Source organism: Marmota flaviventris, chromosome 13, assembly GCF_047511675.1.
Source record: "Marmota flaviventris isolate mMarFla1 chromosome 13, mMarFla1.hap1, whole genome shotgun sequence".
Classification (NCBI taxonomy): Eukaryota; Metazoa; Chordata; class Mammalia; order Rodentia; family Sciuridae; genus Marmota; species Marmota flaviventris.
Genome location: NC_092510.1, coordinates 82678018 through 82696969, shown reverse-complemented (window position 1 = coordinate 82696969; position 18952 = coordinate 82678018). Strand labels below are relative to the sequence as shown.

Genomic DNA, 18952 nt, shown 5'->3' with positions numbered 1-18952 from the left:
TCTCTTTCAAATTCTTTTTTGTCATGGGCAACCAAACCACAGATAATTTAAAGATTATCATTTTTAAAAATGTGTATATTGTTTTACAACTCATTTTTAAAAAAACAGAATAACACATGTCTATATATAGATTTTTTTCATTCCTTTTAATGCATGCATAGTATTTTACAGTGAGGTGAGTTTGAATTTTTGTGGGAGAGGTTTTGCACCATCACAGGTTATGCATGTTGCTTTTTATCTGAGCCTTTGCCAACATTGAACATCAGTCTGATAAGCAAGAATCTCATTGTACTGTTTTGTACTTTAAAAAAACAAAAACAAATGCTGCCCATTATCTTTCCATTTTGTATTAACCATTTCTTCTGTGATGTGTTTCCATTCCATGAATATTTAGCTACTTGGTTGGTTTATTTTACATTTATCTTTGTTTATTAGTACCGTTATGGTGCTGTCATTGCAATGTCAGTTTTCTTTCATTTTACCATTTGACTTTTAATTTCTCTAAACTGTTTTACCAACTTATTTTTTCCTCTTTGCCTCTTTTACTGCTCTGTCTTGTCCATTCATCATTCTTGCTTCTTTTAGCAATAGACTTACCCTTTCTATATTCCCATAGAATGTTTTGAAAATTAGGAGTATAAATTCTGATTCAAACTTTGCAACCCTAGGCAAATCACTTCTGTTTGCTTTGTTTTTCTTATTTATTTTGTCTGAATAGTAATAACCTCTTTTGCAGCATAGTTTAGACTAAAATACCATTGCAGTTATGAAGTTCATCACAAAGTTAAAAGAACTAAATATATAATTAATATATATATATATATATATATATATATATATATATATATATATATATAATCACTTAGACACAACTTTTGAAAAAGTTTATTAGAAATTTAGTCTATTACTTTATTTAGTGAATGGAGAACATGAGTCTCAAAAAGCTGGGTGGCTTGTGTTTTTTTTTTTTTTTTAGAGAGAGAGAACTTTTAACATTTATTTTTCAGTTTTTGGCGGACACAACATCTTTGTTTTATTTTATGTGGTACTGAGGATGGAACCCAGCGCCCCGCGCATGCCAGGCGAGCGCGTTACCGCTTGAGCCACATCCCCAGCCCGCTTGTGTTAAATTTCTAACTGCAGTTAATTTCTTACTTGTCTGGGTTTCTCACCTGTAATGAGATGTTACAGCTAAATTGTTGAGTGAGGGTCAATAGAAATTAGACTTATGCTTGGCTTTATTACCAGTTATTTTTAAAAAGCTCTTTAGTTCAGAAGTACAACCCTTTTATTGGTGTCTGTGTGTCTTATTCCTAATTAATTGAATGTCCTGAGGGACTTAAATTTGTGTTCTTTAGGCTGCTATGGATAGTGCTCGACTCAGTGCTGCCAAATCATCTCCCATGATGGAAACAATCAACATGGTAAGTGTCTAAATATGATGAGAAAGTTAGTTTGCTTCTCTTCAAGTGTAATTTCTTCAAAGTATTCACCCTGTATTAAATGAAATGAATTGAAGGGATAGATCAGTTAGCTATTGTGACTCTAGTTGTTTCTTTTTCTTTTTTAATTTATGTTTTAGTTGTAGTTGGACACAATACATTTATTTATTTATTTATGGTGCTGAGGATCGAATCCAGGGTCTCACACGTGCTAGGCATGCGCTCTACTGCTGAGCCATAACCCCAGTCCTAGTTGTTTTTTTAAAAAATATTTTATATTTTAAAATTTTGAATGATATATTGAAAATGTATACATTTGAGGGTTTTAAAAATATTCTTATTTTCTTATTTTGTTACTAAATTAAGTAAATGTTTTCCTAAAACTAGAACTAAGTAGTCCAAATTTATGATACAAGGGAGAATAACCTATTAAGAGATATAATCTGGATCTATCTACCTATTTTAAAAAGATTTAGAATCCACCCCCCAACCCCACCCCAAGAGTTGTCTTTGGGAAGGACCAAGAAATTATCAGCTTGTAGGTATTTAATGAAGTAGTTAGCACAGAAGGTAGTTGAAGGGAACTGAGCAGTTATGTATGTTGTTTCAGTCATAGGAAGAATTTTTGGCTAAGAGCTTCTTGGCATTTTGCGGTTCTGAGTTTTAAAGCTCCTTGAGTTTCGATAGAGTCATCTCTACCCAAGAATTCCCTGTAATGCTTAACTAAGAGCTTGTGAGCTACTGGAAATTGGTTTACTAAGCAGATCACAGAGCTGCTGGACAAGGAGAATAGAAATTTTTAGTGCCTACAGGGGCAATAATACCAAAATTTAGTCTAAGGATATTATGTCTTAGTTGGTTTACTGAGGGAATGTAAAGCTTAAAGAAATGGGAATAGTTAGCAAGCACCATATGTGTATGTTCATTAATAATAGAATATGTGGATGCATTTTAAAAAATACAGTATACTGAACTAGAGAGGAATTTATCTAAGAAACTGACTTACTAGGGATGGGAGGGTATGCCCACAAAGAGGTCAGTTTTAACATAGGACTTTTTACATTAAACATGAATTAATAAAGAGAAAGTAGATCCAGAGAGGTCTTTTGTTCTGGGTTATCTTTATTTTCTCCTTTAATAAATTGATGATTTTCATTGTTTTTGTTTTGTTCTGTTTTTAATGTTGAACTGCTGATAGATATTTTTTCTGTTTGTAGTGCAATGGTGGTTTAAATATTGAAATCAGAGCAAAATCAAACCAGTGATTTTTCCAATTCATATCAAATCCAGTGGGTACATATTTGACCCGAGCAGTTTTTAATTTAAGATGTAGTATTGACTTAATTATTTGCTAAGGTTTGCCTTCATATTTATTCTTTTCCAAAAGTGCCTGCAATATCTTGATGTGTCGGTGCTGGGTGAGCTAGTTCCTAGATTATGTGAACTGATCAGAAGTGGTGTAGGTCTTGGAACTAAGGTAAGTAAATGTATTTTTCATAAGAGGAAGTATACATCTTCATTAGTTTTTAGATAGAAAAATATAATAACCATCATGTTTGAAATTCGCATCTCTATAAAACCTAATATTATTATACATTGAACATTTTGTTTCTATGGTTACATGAGTAGCTTAAAACTTGTAATTGATTTGGAAATATAACATGTGCCTGATGTAGGAAACTAATGTCTTCTTTTTGGTGGATTCATTTCTGTTCCCTGGGTACATACTCTTGGTTCTCCTTTATTATCACTTAATGGTGATGCACATCCATTCGTCAGGAAGTGATTGTTTTAGGGTATAAGAATATTTCGTAGAGGGGTCTGCAGGTTTTGGGTGGAAAAATGTCCTCTTTTCAAGATTATACAAACATAATCCCCTACTTTTTTGGTAGGCTTTTTCTTTTACTTTTTAAAAATAGGGCAGTTTAGTTTCACAATAAAATTAAGCAGAACATATAGGGTTCCCATATATCCCCTGCTCCATGCTGGCATAGTCTTTCCCACTCCATATCATGCACCAGGGGTGGGAGGGGTTGGGGTAGGCATGCCATTACAAATGATGAACCTATAGTGTCTCACTAGTTCAACCAAAATCCCCACCTCCTTTTTGAAACAAATGGCTCAGTTTTTTTCTCATGGAAAAATTGGTATTTATTTAAAATTTTTAACATTTATAAATCAGAAAAACGTTTAAAAATTGTTTATAATTTTAATGCACAGAGAAAATTGTTTAAACTGAGTATATTTTCTGTGCATGTATTTTTCAGTAATGATCATATAATACTCTATTGTATGGAGATAAAACTGTTTATTTTAATCCAGTGAGGAACATTGATTGATTTTAGGTTTAAAAAAAAATACTAAAGCGCTGTGATGAGTATCTTTGGATACATTGAAAACTATTTCCTTTGGTTAAATTTTTAGAAAAGGAAATGCTAGCACAAGAGTTGGTAAATGATTGCTTGTGTTGTTTTCCTACAAGATTGTATCATTTTTTTTTTTTTAAAATCACAGTGCCCAAGGCCACTGATCTTGTTGGAGGTCTTCAAAAAAAAAAAAAATCTCTTCATTACGAGTTCAAAATAAGTTTTCCTTTTTCTAGACTGAGTTCTGGAGGGTCTATTAGGCTTCATGTGTTTCATATATTTAAATCTTTGGTACTAAAAACATATTGTTTGATAGACTGAACAATGTGATCATCACACTTAGACCTTTGCTTTTTTTGTAACCCTGAAGGGAGGCTGTGCCAGTGTCATCGTGTCTTTAACAACTCAGTGTCCGCAGGACCTAACACCTTACTCAGGTGAGTTTGTTTTACCATGTTTGTGGAAATTTTTACATGGTTGTATATCTTATGAGACAAAGTTTTAAATGGAAAAATATTTAGACATGTTTAATATGCTGTGTGCTTTTTTCCTACTTGCCAAATCCCTTTGTCTCCAGGATTGCAGGGTTTAGGAAGTTTTTTACTGTCCTAGGAGTGTTTGATTGTTGTTTCTTAGTGGTATAAGGAGGTAAGAGTATCTTGTCATTCTGTAGGACTTGTTTATCATACAGAACTAATTTTATATCAGCATTTTTCTTCTTATACTGGCTTCTAGGTAAGATGTGGATCTCATGAACTTTTATGTCTCCATCTCTCATTTTTGCAACTTTCCCCACAATATTCTAGCCACTGGTTAACTTTTAATTTGCTATCAGGAGACAGAAGGCAAAACAGTACAAATATAACATTCAAGAGATCTAAACTATTATGGAGTAAACCAGCTATTAATTATAAGGTTATTTATTTATTTTTGTCTTGGAATAGAGTAGACCATTTGATTAACCAAGTATCAGATTTTTTCTTTTATTTCTGGTAGGTAAACTTATGAGTGCTTTGCTTAGTGGCCTGACAGATCGAAATAGTGTAATTCAGAAATCCTGTGCATTTGCCATGGGCCATTTAGTTCGGGTGAGTTGAATTTCTGATTTAGTGAAATAAAACTCTTTGATAATTATAGAGAAATGACTAGAATTGTTTCTTTTTTAGACCTCACGAGATAGCAGCACTGAAAAACTGCTGCAAAAGCTCAGTGGCTGGTATATGGAGAAAGAAGGTACCTTCTGTTTCATGTCAATTTTAATTTAGACGGTAATGTAATGAAGTAATACATGTAAAGTAACAGTGAATTTTTCTCTGACATAATGTATTTTGTAGAAACATTTCTAATTCATTTTACTTGTTTGTTTTGCTGTGGTACAAATTGAGCAATAGTATATTTAGATTAGTTATCCTGAAAACCAATAAGTATTATAAAATTTTGGTTTCTTCTTCTCTTTAGAACCCATCTATAAGATTTCTTGTGCTTTGACTATTCATGCGATTGGACGATACAGCCCTGATGTATTAAAGAACCATGCCAAAGAAGTTTTGCCCTTGGCATTTCTAGGCATGCATGAAATTGCTGATGAAGAGAAATCTGAAAAAGAAGAATGTAATTTATGGACTGAAGTGTGGCAGGAAAATGTACCTGGTTAGTACACTGCCTTTAAATTAAACCTGCTTTCTATAAACTATAACTGGAATTTTTTTTACCGACATTGTTTATTCATAAACTCCTCTATAATTTCTTTCCTAGAACTTTAACAATATGTATCTCATTTAATTTTTAGTCAATCCAAATTTCTAAGTACACAACGTTGGCATTTGGAGCTTTTCTCTTTGACTTGTGGCTGTCCATGTGAGAAACAAACTGCCCAAGCAAAGTAGGGCTCTACTTATTTTAGTCAATTGTGTAATGGTTGGTGCACGCCTGTAATCTCAGCAGCTCAGGAAGCTGAGGAAGGAGGATTGTGAGTTCAAAGCCAGCCTCAGCAACTTAGCAAGGCCCTAAACAACTCAATGAGCCCCTGTCTCTAAATAAAATACAAAAAAGGGCTGGAGATTTGGCTCAGTGGTCGAATGCCCCTAGATTCAATTCCTGGTACCAAAGTTAAAATAAAATAAAATAAAGTGTAATGGTGATTTTTATGTCGCTCAGTATTATTTTGGAGTAGTGTTTCTCAGAAGTGTTTTTTCACTCTGACACATATTAATGTATGATGGATCACTTGCACTACATCTTCCTGGAAACATATCCAAGTTCATGTAGTCCTACTCTTATAAAAATAAGCCACACCACCCACTGTTCCTCCCTTTGAGAGTGGTGTGCTTTAACAGTTTGACAATCATTGCTTTAGACTGATGGCCACTGACTTTCTTCAGACTTAAAAAAAGAGAAATTAGTTAATATTTCCTGTCACTTAAGAAGTATTTTAACTGCATTTTAAACCCAGGGTCCTTTGGAGGCATCCGATTATACCTGCAGGAATTGATTACCATTACCCAGAAGGCATTGCAGTCTCAGTCTTGGAAGATGAAAGCCCAGGGTGCCATTGCCATGGCATCAATTGCAAAACAGACCAGCTCTCTAGTACCTCCATATCTGGGAATGATACTGAGTGCATTGTTGCAAGGCCTGGCTGGAAGAACATGGGCAGGAAAGGTAAAGAAAACATTCCTAGTTAAATTTAAAGTATCCTACAAAAAACTATGACTTAATATTTCATTTTCTATAAAAATAAGAGTCTGGTTTTGTGTGACTTTAAATGTATTGTTTTTGTGAAGCTGATTTCTTAGCCAGTAGGAGGTTTTGGGTAAACTTCACCTGGTTTTAACTATATGCTATTCATCTCAAAGTGTGACCCTCATGTCCTTGAATGCAGAGATTAATAGATCTTGCATATTTGATTTTCCAAGTTATCTCTTAAATCAAGTGTCATCAATTTGTAACTGTTGATCCCATAAATAAGTCAGGATTGGGCTTGTGTAAAGTTGAGTACCAAGGCAAGCTGCTTCTAATCCTGGGACTGTAGTTGCTTATGTGAGGTCTGTGATTAGAAACTGTTGTTTCTTACACAAGGGACATACAGTGAGTATTCAGTGGAGAACATGAGATTGTGGCAACATGTAATGGTCTCCTTTATTTTGTAAAGGTCAGTAGTGGCCAAGGCAGTATTGTGGAAATAGTATTATACTGGATATCAGTTGTAATCATGATTCTGTGGTTGATACTTTTGCTGTGTGATCTTGGGCAAATATGTTCTCAGGCCTTTATGAAATGGAGATTAAGATCATTATCCTGCATTCATGGTTTGGAGTAAAACTTGGTGTATGTGCCTATAACAACAAAGCACATTGAAGATTAGATGAATGTTGTTAATTTTTGTTGTCATAATTATCCAGTATTCCTGAGGTAATTGTCATCATGGTATAGAGAGTGTGACATTTATGGGCTTAATAGTTATTCCCTCATCTTGCATTTCCTTAGGAAGAACTATTGAAAGCCATTGCCTGTGTGGTGACAGCTTGCAGGTAAATGTTCTATTAAGATGTCATTTCTTAAACTGAATCTGAAAGTTGTAACCTTTGTTAACTGTTTTGATGCTTTTTTGTGGATCCTATAGTGCAGAGTTGGAAAAGTCTGTGCCCAATCAACCCAGCACAAATGAAATTCTTCAAGCTGTTCTGAAGGAGTGTTGCAGAGAAAATCTTAAATATAAAATCGTAGCAATCAGCTGTGCAGCTGATGTTTTGAAGGCCACCAAAGAAGACAGATTCCAGGAGTTTTCTGACATTGTCATACCTCTCATCAAGAAGGTAATGACCACCTATGTTCTCTTAGGTCTGGTCTGTACTTAAAAGAAAAAAAAGCTAAAAAATATTTCTGTTTCCTGATTGCATGTTTTATTAAAGTTTGTCTTTCATATGATAGGCGGGAAGTCTTCAGGGATTCTGGCTCTCTATATTTTATATTTCACTAGAGTGAAATATAAGCCCATGTGTCATACCTCTGCAATATACTGGGTAATTCTAGTAAAAGAAGACTGGTTTTGGGATGGGGTGGTACTCAGTGGTAGAACACTTGCCCAGCACTTGTGAGGCACTCGATTCGGTCCTCAGCACCACATAAAAATAAATAAATAAGATAAAATAAATAAATAAAATAAAGACTGGTTTCATTTGGAAAATGAAGTACATTTTTTTAGAGGTTGGACACTAAAAAGAAAGAGGAATATAGTTTACTTATTTGAAGCATGAAATATTTTAAATAGTTTTTCTTGTTTCTTATTTTGCCAATTTGTTATCATTTTGTTTCTGTAATAAGACTGTTTAAATAATTTCCGTTACATATATAACAGTAGTATATGGATTTGGAGACTTTTGTTTTAAATTGATTATATCACCAGTTAGCTGTACCAGTTACTTCTGGTCTATTCCTGGTTTATTAAGAAAGAATTTGGGCTTATATCATTACCAAGTTTCTTCCATTGTTAATTCTAAGTCTAATGCAGGTCTTTTTAAGGTTGTACGCAAAACATAACATATATTGTGTTTTCCCCACTTTTTGTTTAAAGTTCTTCCCAGATTAGAGATATATTATTTCTATTAAAAATTCTCATTATAAATAGGTAAACTATTGGTAGAGAATTTAGCATTTAATTCTTGGTCAGTGTCTCCTACTTTGGTAATTTATTTAATTGCTTTGATAGTGTTTCTCTAATTTTAAAAATGAAATAATAAATTTTGCTTTTTTGTTCTTTGATATATCCTAGAACTCACTTGAAAGCATGGGGGTCCGGATGACCAAAACAGAAGATGAGAATGAGAAGGAAAGAGAACTGCAGCTGGAGTCTTTGCTGGGTGCCTTTGAGAGCCTGGGCAAAGCCTGGCCTCGGAATGAGGAGACCCAACGTAAGCACCAGAACCTGCATTTGAAGAAGTGCTATAACCTGAGGTTACAAGAGCATAGATTTTCTGTATGGCAAATTAATAATTATTATAGAGCCTGATTGAACAATTAGATAATAGTGAGAATTATCTAATATAAATTTTACTACATTATCATCAAATAACCTCATGATGATTATATTACTTTATTAGAGCTACTGTAAGAAAGTTTCACAAGCTAGAGAGCTGAAACAGTAGAAATTTATTTTCTCACAAAACTGGAGGGTAAAAATTTAAAATCAAGGTGTCAGCAGGGATGATTTCTTTTGAGGCCTTTCTTTTTGGCTTGTATCAGGATGTCTTCTTCCTGTGTCTTCATGTGGACTTCCCTCTGTACACTGTATCCTAATCTCCTCTTGTTCTCTCAAGCCATATTAGAATAGGGCCCACCAGTATGACCCTTTTAAAGACTGTTTGCTGATTCAGTTGTGTTCTAAGGCTGGAGGTGGTTAGGACTTCAACATAGGAATTTTGATGGACACAGTTCATAACAACCATGATAATTTTTATGTGGTTGGCTTGATTATAGGAATTATTCTGTTATTTGATTATCTTTACTCTGAGGAATCCAGAAAAATTTATTAGTGTCTCTTTGTCTCAAAATTGATGGCCTTGCTGCTATATCTTCACTAAGCAAGTGACAAATGTTTCACTGAGAAACTCATGACTGAGAGATTTTTCATAATTGGACAGGTACTTTTAAAGGATTGTTGAATCAGGGTGCAGTTAGTTTTAAGTCCTTTGACAGGTCCTTCAATGTGGGCTGATGCCACTCTTTTAAGTTTGCTTGTTCTGGGTTCCATACTGTGTCCCTCTGGATATCTCAATATTCTTGAGTATTATGAAATGTATTGTGGATTATTCATGATTTGTTTATCTAAAATCAGACTTAAGGGTTTTGTGCTTTGTATTTGTATATTTTGTATAAAATATACTTGTGATGTATCAGAAGAATTTCCCAAAAGACACTGTACAGATTTGTGAGTGGTATTATCTCTTGGTGCAGTGTATGGATTTTAGTGGAAGTCCACTTATTTCTCACCATTGGGACTATTAACTTTTGCCTGAAGCTAAAAAAGTAGGGAATTACATAAAAAAGATGACATAAAAACAAAACAGTTCATTTTAACTTAGAAGTAGAAATGTACATTTTTTTGATCAGAGAGCCAAGGCCATTCCTATAGAGTTTAACTGTTATACGTTGAAGTTTCACATATATCTTACTCAGAATGTGTCACCTGTAATTTCTGCCTGTAATTTCTTTTTTTTTTAAATATTGACTTTTTAGTTGTAGTGGGTCACAACACCTTTATTTCACTTGTTTATTTTTATTTTTTTGTATGTGGTTCTGAGGATAGAACCCAGGGTTTCGCATGTGTGAGGCAAGTGCTCTACCACTGAGCCACATCCCCAGCCTACCTTTTGTTTCTTTAAAAATAGAGAAGAAAATTACAATTAAGAAGCAAACCTAGTACAGAATTCTAGATTTTTACCACCCTCCCTTATTTTTACATTTGTTTGAGTCCTACTAAATCCTATAGCATTTAAAAAAATGGCTCCTTTGCTGAGTGTTATACCCCTGATTCATCAGGTAGTGTAACATTAATTATGTAATTACAACAACAGTAGCAATTGGGACAGCAGGTTTGTGACCAAGCACTCGATTCTTGGTAAACATATGGGTTGCAGAAGCTTATAAGAGTGTGTGGGGGCTCCAGAACTTAGCTTTCTTTATTAGTGTTATTTAGGGAGTTTAAAGGGAAAGGAAATATGGTTAAAATGCTGCCTTAGTTCTGTAGAGGATGATATGCCTTGAAAGCAAACATTTATGGAAGTAGATATAATTTTGTTGGGAGAAGAGAGGTCCTGATTAAGGAAATTGTTTGAAAATTGAACACAAAGTCATGCTGAAGGTTTTGTTTTTTGGGTGGTGGTGGTGATTTCATGACTTTAATTAAAGGCATTTATTGTTTCCCTCCTCTGCTTTATTATTCTTGTCTCTCTACCCTCTTTTACTGTCCCCTCTCTTTCTGTCTGTTCCTTATTTGTTCTCTCACTCCTTCACACACTTTCTTCTGCTCTGTCCTACATTTTATTTTTCTCAGGTTGTTATCGTCAGGAGCTGTGCAAAATGATGTGTGAACGGCTAAAACTTAGCACATGGAAAGTGCAGCTGGGAGTTCTTCAGTCAATGAATGCCTTTTTTCAGGGGTAATTTGCTTTATCTCTCTCCCCCCACTAGCATTCTGTATATAATCAATAGAATTGTTACAAATTTTCAAACTAGTAGCTGAAGTGATGTAGTACAAATTATAACATGCAGGTAGAAATTGTTGTGCCAGGATGGTTTGAGAATGTTTCTTAGCATTTGTGTCTTGCTTTCTGATTTGTATAGGTTAATGCTTTTGGAAAAAGAACATGCAGATCCTGCAGCTTTGGCTGAAATTCTCCAGGAAACTTGTAAATCTATCACTTATTCTTTAGGTGAGTGTAGTAACCCAAAATTGATAAGAAGTGCTGATTTTAAAGCTAAGGAACTTATCTTTCAATATTCCCTATCTTGTGGGAACTAAATTTCTGGAACAACTGCCGAACTGTCCTACTTAGTATAGTCCATATACTTATTATACTCCTACTTATTATACTCCCCCTAAACTGGATATTTTAATCTAGAATTATAGTAGAATTTTAGCACCTAGATTAGACCTTTGTGGCAAATATTTAATTTTTTTTTTTAAACTTGGAAATAATTTTAAACTTACAGAACAATTGCAACAAGTAGTTCACTTATGGTGTCCACTTTTGCTCATTTTGTCCTATTGCCTTTATCCTTTGGCTTTCTACATATTTGGTCCTTTTTCTGAAACATTTGAAGGTATATTATTGCTTATATTACACCCCTTTATTTTTACATTTTCACTGTGCATTCTTTTATATAACAATAGTATAGTTATTAAACTTAGATAATGACACAGATGTAGTGTTATCAAATTTTTACCATTCATATTCTGTCTTTTTTTTCAGTAATTTTATTTATAGGATTTCCTCAGAATTGTTTTCATTAAAGAATTCAGTCAAGGATAATTTACTGCTTTAGTTGTTATACATATTTAGTTTAAAAGAAACTTAATCTGGAATACTTCTTCAGCCTTTGACAGTTTTGAAGAATAACCACATACGCACCCCCATTCTGTTACCAGGGATTGAACCAAGGGGCACTTAACCACTAAGCTGCAACCCCAGCCCATTTTTATTTTTTATTTTGAGACAGGGTCTTGCAAAATTTCTGAGGCTGGCTTTGAACTAGGGATTCTCCTGCCTCAGCCTCCCAAGCTGCTGAAGGTAGTTGTATCCCACCACACCTGGTTCTCACTCCTCTTTTTGAAAAATGGAATGTTTGTAATTTGTTCTTTGACGTTTCCTCATGATTAGATCTGGCTTATGAATTTCCAGTTGGGATATTACATAGGTCATACTGTTTTTCCTCGCATCAAGAGGCGCACACTGTGTTTATATCCATTTGTGACATTGATTTTGATTACCTTACTAAGGTATTAGTGATTCTCTGTACTGTATATTTTCTATTTTTTTCTGTTCTGTCTAATTAGCAGCCTGTGGGAACATAACTTTTAAGACCATTTAAATAATCTCCTTTAAAACTGCATCTAGCAAGCAGTCTTTGAGAAGACACTATTAAGACCGTGCAAATTTCTCCTCTTCAAAATGTCTTCTCTATATGGCATGAATTCATAATTCTTCCTTGAACCAATTTTTTATGATTTTTTCAACTCGAGCACTTTCGACATTTGCCATTTGGTAGCCAGTATACTTTTGTAAGAAAATTTTTTCTTCTCCCTATCTGTTTGTTTATTGACTGGTATTGATTTATGGATTCCTTCCAATCCCCCCACCTCCCAATGAGTTAGAGTTAATTATTTTTCTTAAGTAATTTATTACTTAAATTGTCTCATTTCTCCAGTGGAAGCCCCTTCAAGCTGACCTCTTACATCCTCTTGGCAAGTCACCATCTTTTTTTTTTTTTTTTTTAATATTTGTTTTTTAGTTTCAGGTGGACACAACATTTTTATTTTGTTTTTATGTGGTGCTGAGAATCGAACCCAGTGCCCTACGCATGCTAGGCAAGCACACTACCACTTGAGCCACATCCCCAGTCCCACCATCATTTTTTGTAGCACTTCTTTCCCTACCTTGGGCTTGGTTTTGTATTAATTTTTTGGTATATAATTTCACTGTGAACTAGATGCCACATCTAAGAGTAGATACCAACAAGGCATAATTTAGTTGCACCTCTTGGAGTTAGCATGCTTTTATGGTTAATGAATTGACAGCTAACAACTTTGTCTTTGTAGGGTTTCAGGTGTCCCTGAGTTGGTCTAAACATTGGGTTGTATAATGTTCTTTGGTAAAAGGAGGAGGATCATGGAAACCTGAAGACCTTTCTTAGCTATGATGTGAAGATGCTATGTTTGAGATAGTGTCTTTTGATTTCCCACTTCTAAAATGAGTTCTTTATTACCATGTTGTAGTGATTGGTATATTTGGCTGATAGTCCCCTCTGTCCCCCAAAGTGAGGAATGTGGATATGTAGCACATTTCAAGTATTTGATAGTAATTAGCAAGGGGAAGCTCACTTAGAAAAAACAAAAGCAAACAATAACAATAAAAGTTGTAGCTTTCTATTTGGGTTACAAGTTCTGAACATCTTTAGTGACTGTAATCTTAGAAGTTCTGTCTTTAAGGCATACATATGAACTGTGTGATTTTCTTCTTAGAAAATAAGACCTACTCATCTGTGAGAACAGAAGCTTTATCTGTGATAGAATTACTGCTTAAAAAACTTGAAGGTGAGTTTTTGATAGTTCTGGTTGGAGGACCAGCAAACCAAGACCCTTTATGGCATATAATTTAGAAATGTTTTGTTTTGTTTTTGCTTATACTCTAAAATACAAATTAATATATGTGCATATCAAGTAGAATATACAAAGCTAAAATTATTAAATTTAAGGGTTTGATACTTCTATATACTTCTCATGTATTATTAGGTTGTATTTATCCCAGAGTAATAAAGTTTCTGTTTCCATCATTAATTCTGATTTAATCTTGGTTAATTACGGAAGTGTTTGACAATGGCATAATAGACTTCAGTGTATACATATAAATAAGCAGAGTGACACTACTGGAAAGAAGATTGAAAACATTTTACACTTACCCACTTGAGTCATCAGATTTGATAATAGCACTTTTTTAAAAGTCATATTTCTTTTTCCCCATTTTCTTTCTTTTTAAAAAACTTTATTCAGAAGCAAGTTTCTTCTAATGGTCTATTGCATCAGTGGTAGGGAAAAAAAAATGGCCAGCATTTTCTCCAGTTTTGTTTTTGTTGCTGATTTCAAAAGGAAGCCTGTTTTGTTTTTCCTCTATTTTTTATTGTTTTTACCCCATGGTTAAGAATGCAGAAGATGGAACAGTTTTCTCCACAGCCTTGTGGATTTGCTGTTTGTTTTTCTATCTTTGCTTAGCAGTTAATGGTAAACATCACAAAGTCCCTTTTTTCCTTGTTGAAATAAAAGAGCTAGGCACTTAGATTACTGAATTCTCAGTTTGCCAGAGAGGTGCTAATATATTCTAGATGAGGAAAGTGAGGCTAAATGGTTATTAATAACTTGCTTGATGCCACATTGCTAGAAAATGGCAAAACCTTAAAAATATAATTTAAGACTTGGTATAATTTCTTATTTTCTACAATTTCAGAATGTATATAGTTCTGTTAACTTTCTTTAAAGAAATGAGTCATAAAGTTTCTGCTTAAGCCAACTTTGCAATTAGGGATTTTTTTCCACTGAGTGTATCTTGACACTCTGCCTTCCTCAGTGCTTCCTTCTTCCCACTTTGTTGTGGTACAGTTCCTTTCACTTTGCTTCAATGCTACTGGGAAAGAGGGGTGAGACACTCTGTGTAGCTGTCAGGCTACTCTCAGTACTTGGGTTTTGAGCTACCCATTGAACCTATGATTATTATGTACTTCAAGGGCTTGCTTTGTATTTATTTTGGGTATAGGCTATGTGGAAGAGTTTCAGTTTTTTTTTCTTGCTTGTTCTGTAAGAGTTCTTTGGTTTCTTTCTCTTTTTTTCTTTTTCCATACAGAATCTAAACAGTGGGAAAGTTTGACATCTGAATGCAGAGTGCTCCTGATTGAGTCTTTAGCTACTATGGAGACAGATAGCAGACCTGAACTGCAGGAGAAAGCATCATTACTTAAGAAAACACTTGAAAATCTGGAATAAATGAGAAGGGGAAGAAACAAGTGCCATGTTTATTGGGGGTTGAAATGGTGGTATTCTTTAAAAAACCAAGTGGGGAAGAGTAAAGATTAATCTGTAGCATGCATCATTCCTTGGCTGAAATAAAAAAAAAAAAAAAAAAGCCTTAAATTTTGTTCCTTATTAGCTTTATTTTAACTTGACTCTTTTTTTTTTTTTTAAACGTGGGCTGAGCTTAAAGGAACCTTGGGTGTTTGCGAGGTGATTGATTGTAAATGAGACGGGCAGAAATAGTTGTTAAAAGAATTAAAGCTATTATAAAAGGAATTATAGAGAGTTGCAGAGCAAGCTGGATAAAAATCTTAGCTATCCAAGCTAAAGTTATTTCAGGATGGTTTCCTATAAATCACTTTAACCTCTTCTTTTATACCCGAGGAAATAGGATTGGAGGTGATATAAATTACTTTCTGAGCCCTGTGCCAAGGGCAGATCAGGTGTTAAACATCCTGCCCACTACACTCTCTTTTACAGCCTGACGCCAAAATCATTGCTAACCATGGCCTACCCCAGAAATTCCAAAGATGAAGTACATTGAGGGTGGCTGACAACAGTCCTTGATTGACTCTTTATCATTGGGTTCTTCAAAGTCAAAAGCTCAACATTTCATGTGTTCAACGGTTAAATTTTTAGAAAGTGATTGTTTAGCATCTTTACAGGTTGAGAGCACAAGTTTGGGCTCCATGTGATTCTAATCAAAGTCCTTTTACAGGCAGATTAAAGTAGAAGACAAGATTGTTCCTCTATCTGTATCTGTGGTTGCATATTTTGCAAAACCCAAAACAAAAAATCGCAGACTGCCTTGATTTAGACCATTTGTAATCTCAAAATTGTTATGACAACTTAAAATTTTTTACTCATTTTTATGCTAATAGTCTGACTTTGTAGGGTAGAAGGAGAGCCTATTAATTAACCATCACAAAATTACCTCTTTTTAATGCATTTTCTTAAAATAGCATATCACTCCAAGTAGATAATTGTAGCCAGAGTTTCCTTCCTTCTGCTGCTCATACCCCTGCCTAAGAGTATAGGGTAATTTTAACCTACGTGTTTATGGTTAGCTAAGGACTCTTTAGCTTGCCTTGGATTCCACGGCACAAGATTGATTTACATGCAGTACTGTTCCCTTATTGCATCAACACCAGGAATCTCCATGTTTATTATTTTTGGTGGAAACTCTATATTTATTAGCATTGGTTGTCTCCATTGACCACTGTGCATTTCATACTGTTTTGGCTGTGACTCATAATAAAAATAACTTTTACTTCATGATCCAGAACAGAATGTGTGTGTGTGTGTGTGTGTGTGTGTGTATGTATGTCTGAATATAAAATCTTTAACTGAAATAAATCTTTTGTGAAATAATACATAGTCACTATGTGTGATACACTTTGATTTCTCTCTGTTGTAAATTCTTCAGACCCACTAAATTCATTTCTTTACTCAACTGGGTTACTACTCATAGTTTGAAAAACACTGCCATGGATAGTACCTAAATTTATCTGAATGTGTTATGTTTGGGATTACTTCTGATTAGGAAAAGGATTTACAAATAAAAATTTTCAGTGTTTATTACCAAACTCTCTTTGCTGATACTGAAATGTAGTTGTGAATTTTATGGAACCTCTTATAGACTTCCATTTGAGAATAACTTGCTTGAATGTTCTTCAGAAAGCTGTGACTCACAGGACTTGGTATTTTCCAGATCAGCATTTCCCCTCCACTAAATGCCCTCTGACTTTCATTTACAGTATGGAGGATATGCTTCCTTGTCAAGAGGGTAGTGCAGGTCAGGGATGTTCAGAAAGTGATAATATAAAGAAGGGCAAGATCTGTGCAAATGGTCTGTAGCAGGTGTTGAAACCTCATCAAATTTTGTGCTTTTAAAGCTTTTTGGTTATTTAATATTGGGAATTTCCCTTGGTGCTGAGAATGGTGCTGACATCACCTCACACTCTGTCTGCCAAAACTTAGTGCTTTTGAGTTACATTTCTTTTAGCTTTCTAAGCACATTTCTAATTTATATACTTAATGCCTTCATCTTGACCAGCCAAACCATTTACACATCTACTCATGATAAATTATTTTCTCACAGTGCAGCTTATGTTTGGTGTACACACATTTATTTAAACAGGTCAATAACTGAGAGTCTGTAAGTGCAGAATGTTGATGTTGATGAACAAATGGCTAAAGTTCCCATGCATACCTCTTTCATCAGTCTTCATTATTTAAAGCTATCTGGAATGGATTTTGATTATATTTCTCCCTATAAGCTCAGAGCTTCTTGTCATATAAACAACCAGTTTGTAGGCTCTCTTACTGAATTCCTTATTCCTGACATTAGTGCATTATCTACAGCTTCACAAATTTATTGATATGTGAGAGGGGAGATACCTGAACTGTGGCAACTGGAAATAACCATGAAAGTGGTATACAGTTGTATTTTGGGTGATAAAGAGCAATTTGAATGTTTATATTCAATTTATAGTTCCCAGAGGGTCTTCCTGTGACAAATCTTCGTGCACAAGACTTCCACCAAATTCCTGTTATGTTGCCCTTTTTTCACTTATGTATTATGAAAAAGAAAAAGGAAACAAAGATACGGTCTCAGTTGTCTGCTCTACTAACAGTTGCACTTCTGAACATGGGTCCTTTGTGGGATGTATCTTGGTTCTAGTGCCACAATATATTCATGCTGCTTGTTAAGTCCAGGGAATTATTTTGATATTGACACTCACTGTAATGTATAAGCTGTTGTTAAATGGATGTATATGTGACAGATTTTTGTATTTTGTATGCGACGTCTTCACAGAATCGTCCGCAATATGTACTTGGCTAGCAAAGCATGTAATAAGCCTTCTTTGAAAGGAAAATCTGTCCCATGCCAAGAAGACATTAAATGGTAAATAAAAGCTGCATAGCTTGTTCTTTTGAAGTACTGCATTAATTTTTTACCATTTCTCTAGGAAAATAGTTTATCTGTCAAGGCATTGACTAGCTATACTTTTTTTTTTTTAAAGGCTTTATTGCCTGCCACATTCTGAGCTAACTCTAGAAAGTAGAAATTGCTGACTGAAGTGTCTGGGGGCTCCAAGGCAAAGCAAAAACAACCAAGACACCCTCAACAACTGGTGTCAGGTACTTGGAAGGAAATTTGTCATTAGAAGATTTGATTTTCGGATAAAAATTTCATGAACATATAGAAATGACAGGCAGTTCTTCTTTTGACCAAAGTGAATATACATGACTATGGACATAAAATGTCAGGAGGACAGGCACATCCTATAGTGAAAACTTCCCTCATGCTTTTCTTATTTCTTTTAAGCAGGCTCCAAGTTGATTTCTTATAGTTTTTAATGTGGGAAGTCATTTTACAAAGCTTGTAGATTACCAAGCCTTTCAAACAAATATAGAATGGAAAGTTTCTCTACCTTTTAAAATCATGTCTCTTGCACATTGATTGAGCCTTCATTAAAAAATGTGAAGGGCAGTGAAAAAGCAATAAGATCACCATTTTTGTTTGGATATTTCTCTGAAAAGAGCAATTTAAAACCAATTTTGCTTATTTATGTTTAGATATGTAAATTTATTATGCTACTTTTGATTTCAGAACAACCTTAAAGTATAAAATATTTTCTGAATATTAATTGAAACAATATTTTTCTTAAAATTGTGTCTTATTTCAGTACTGCAAAGAGCCCACCTTTTAGCGTTCAGGGTTTCCAGGGTGGTATTGGTGGCCATTCAGATTGTTTCCCTGAATGCAGTATGTAATTTTCCTGTTTGCTTTCATGATTTCTTCTAGTTTTGAATTTCAGCACTTTGGTCATATGATGGGCCGAGTTGTACTTGTTCTATTT

General features: G+C 34.4%; 1 protein-coding gene across 4 annotated transcripts in view; it reads left to right on the top strand.

The window, feature by feature from the left end:
• The window catches only part of Ecpas (Ecm29 proteasome adaptor and scaffold), a 114847-nt gene extending 96843 nt beyond the window's left edge, over positions 1-18004 (top strand). For all 4 annotated transcript variants that reach the window (XM_027942974.2, XM_071600832.1, XM_071600831.1 and 1 more), the window contains 14 exons: positions 1359-1424; positions 2830-2919; positions 4179-4245; positions 4805-4896; positions 4975-5041; positions 5267-5458; positions 6261-6469; positions 7295-7338; positions 7431-7623; positions 8580-8718; positions 10860-10965; positions 11150-11238; positions 13548-13619; positions 14920-18004. In XM_027942974.2, the coding sequence (XP_027798775.2) occupies positions 1359-1424; positions 2830-2919; positions 4179-4245; positions 4805-4896; positions 4975-5041; positions 5267-5458; positions 6261-6469; positions 7295-7338; positions 7431-7623; positions 8580-8718; positions 10860-10965; positions 11150-11238; positions 13548-13619; positions 14920-15059 (1566 nt within the window). In that variant the 3' untranslated portion in view covers positions 15060-18004. The remainder of the gene's footprint in view (positions 1-1358; positions 1425-2829; positions 2920-4178; positions 4246-4804; positions 4897-4974; positions 5042-5266; positions 5459-6260; positions 6470-7294; positions 7339-7430; positions 7624-8579; positions 8719-10859; positions 10966-11149; positions 11239-13547; positions 13620-14919) is intronic.
• Positions 18005-18952: the final 948 nt, after the last annotated feature.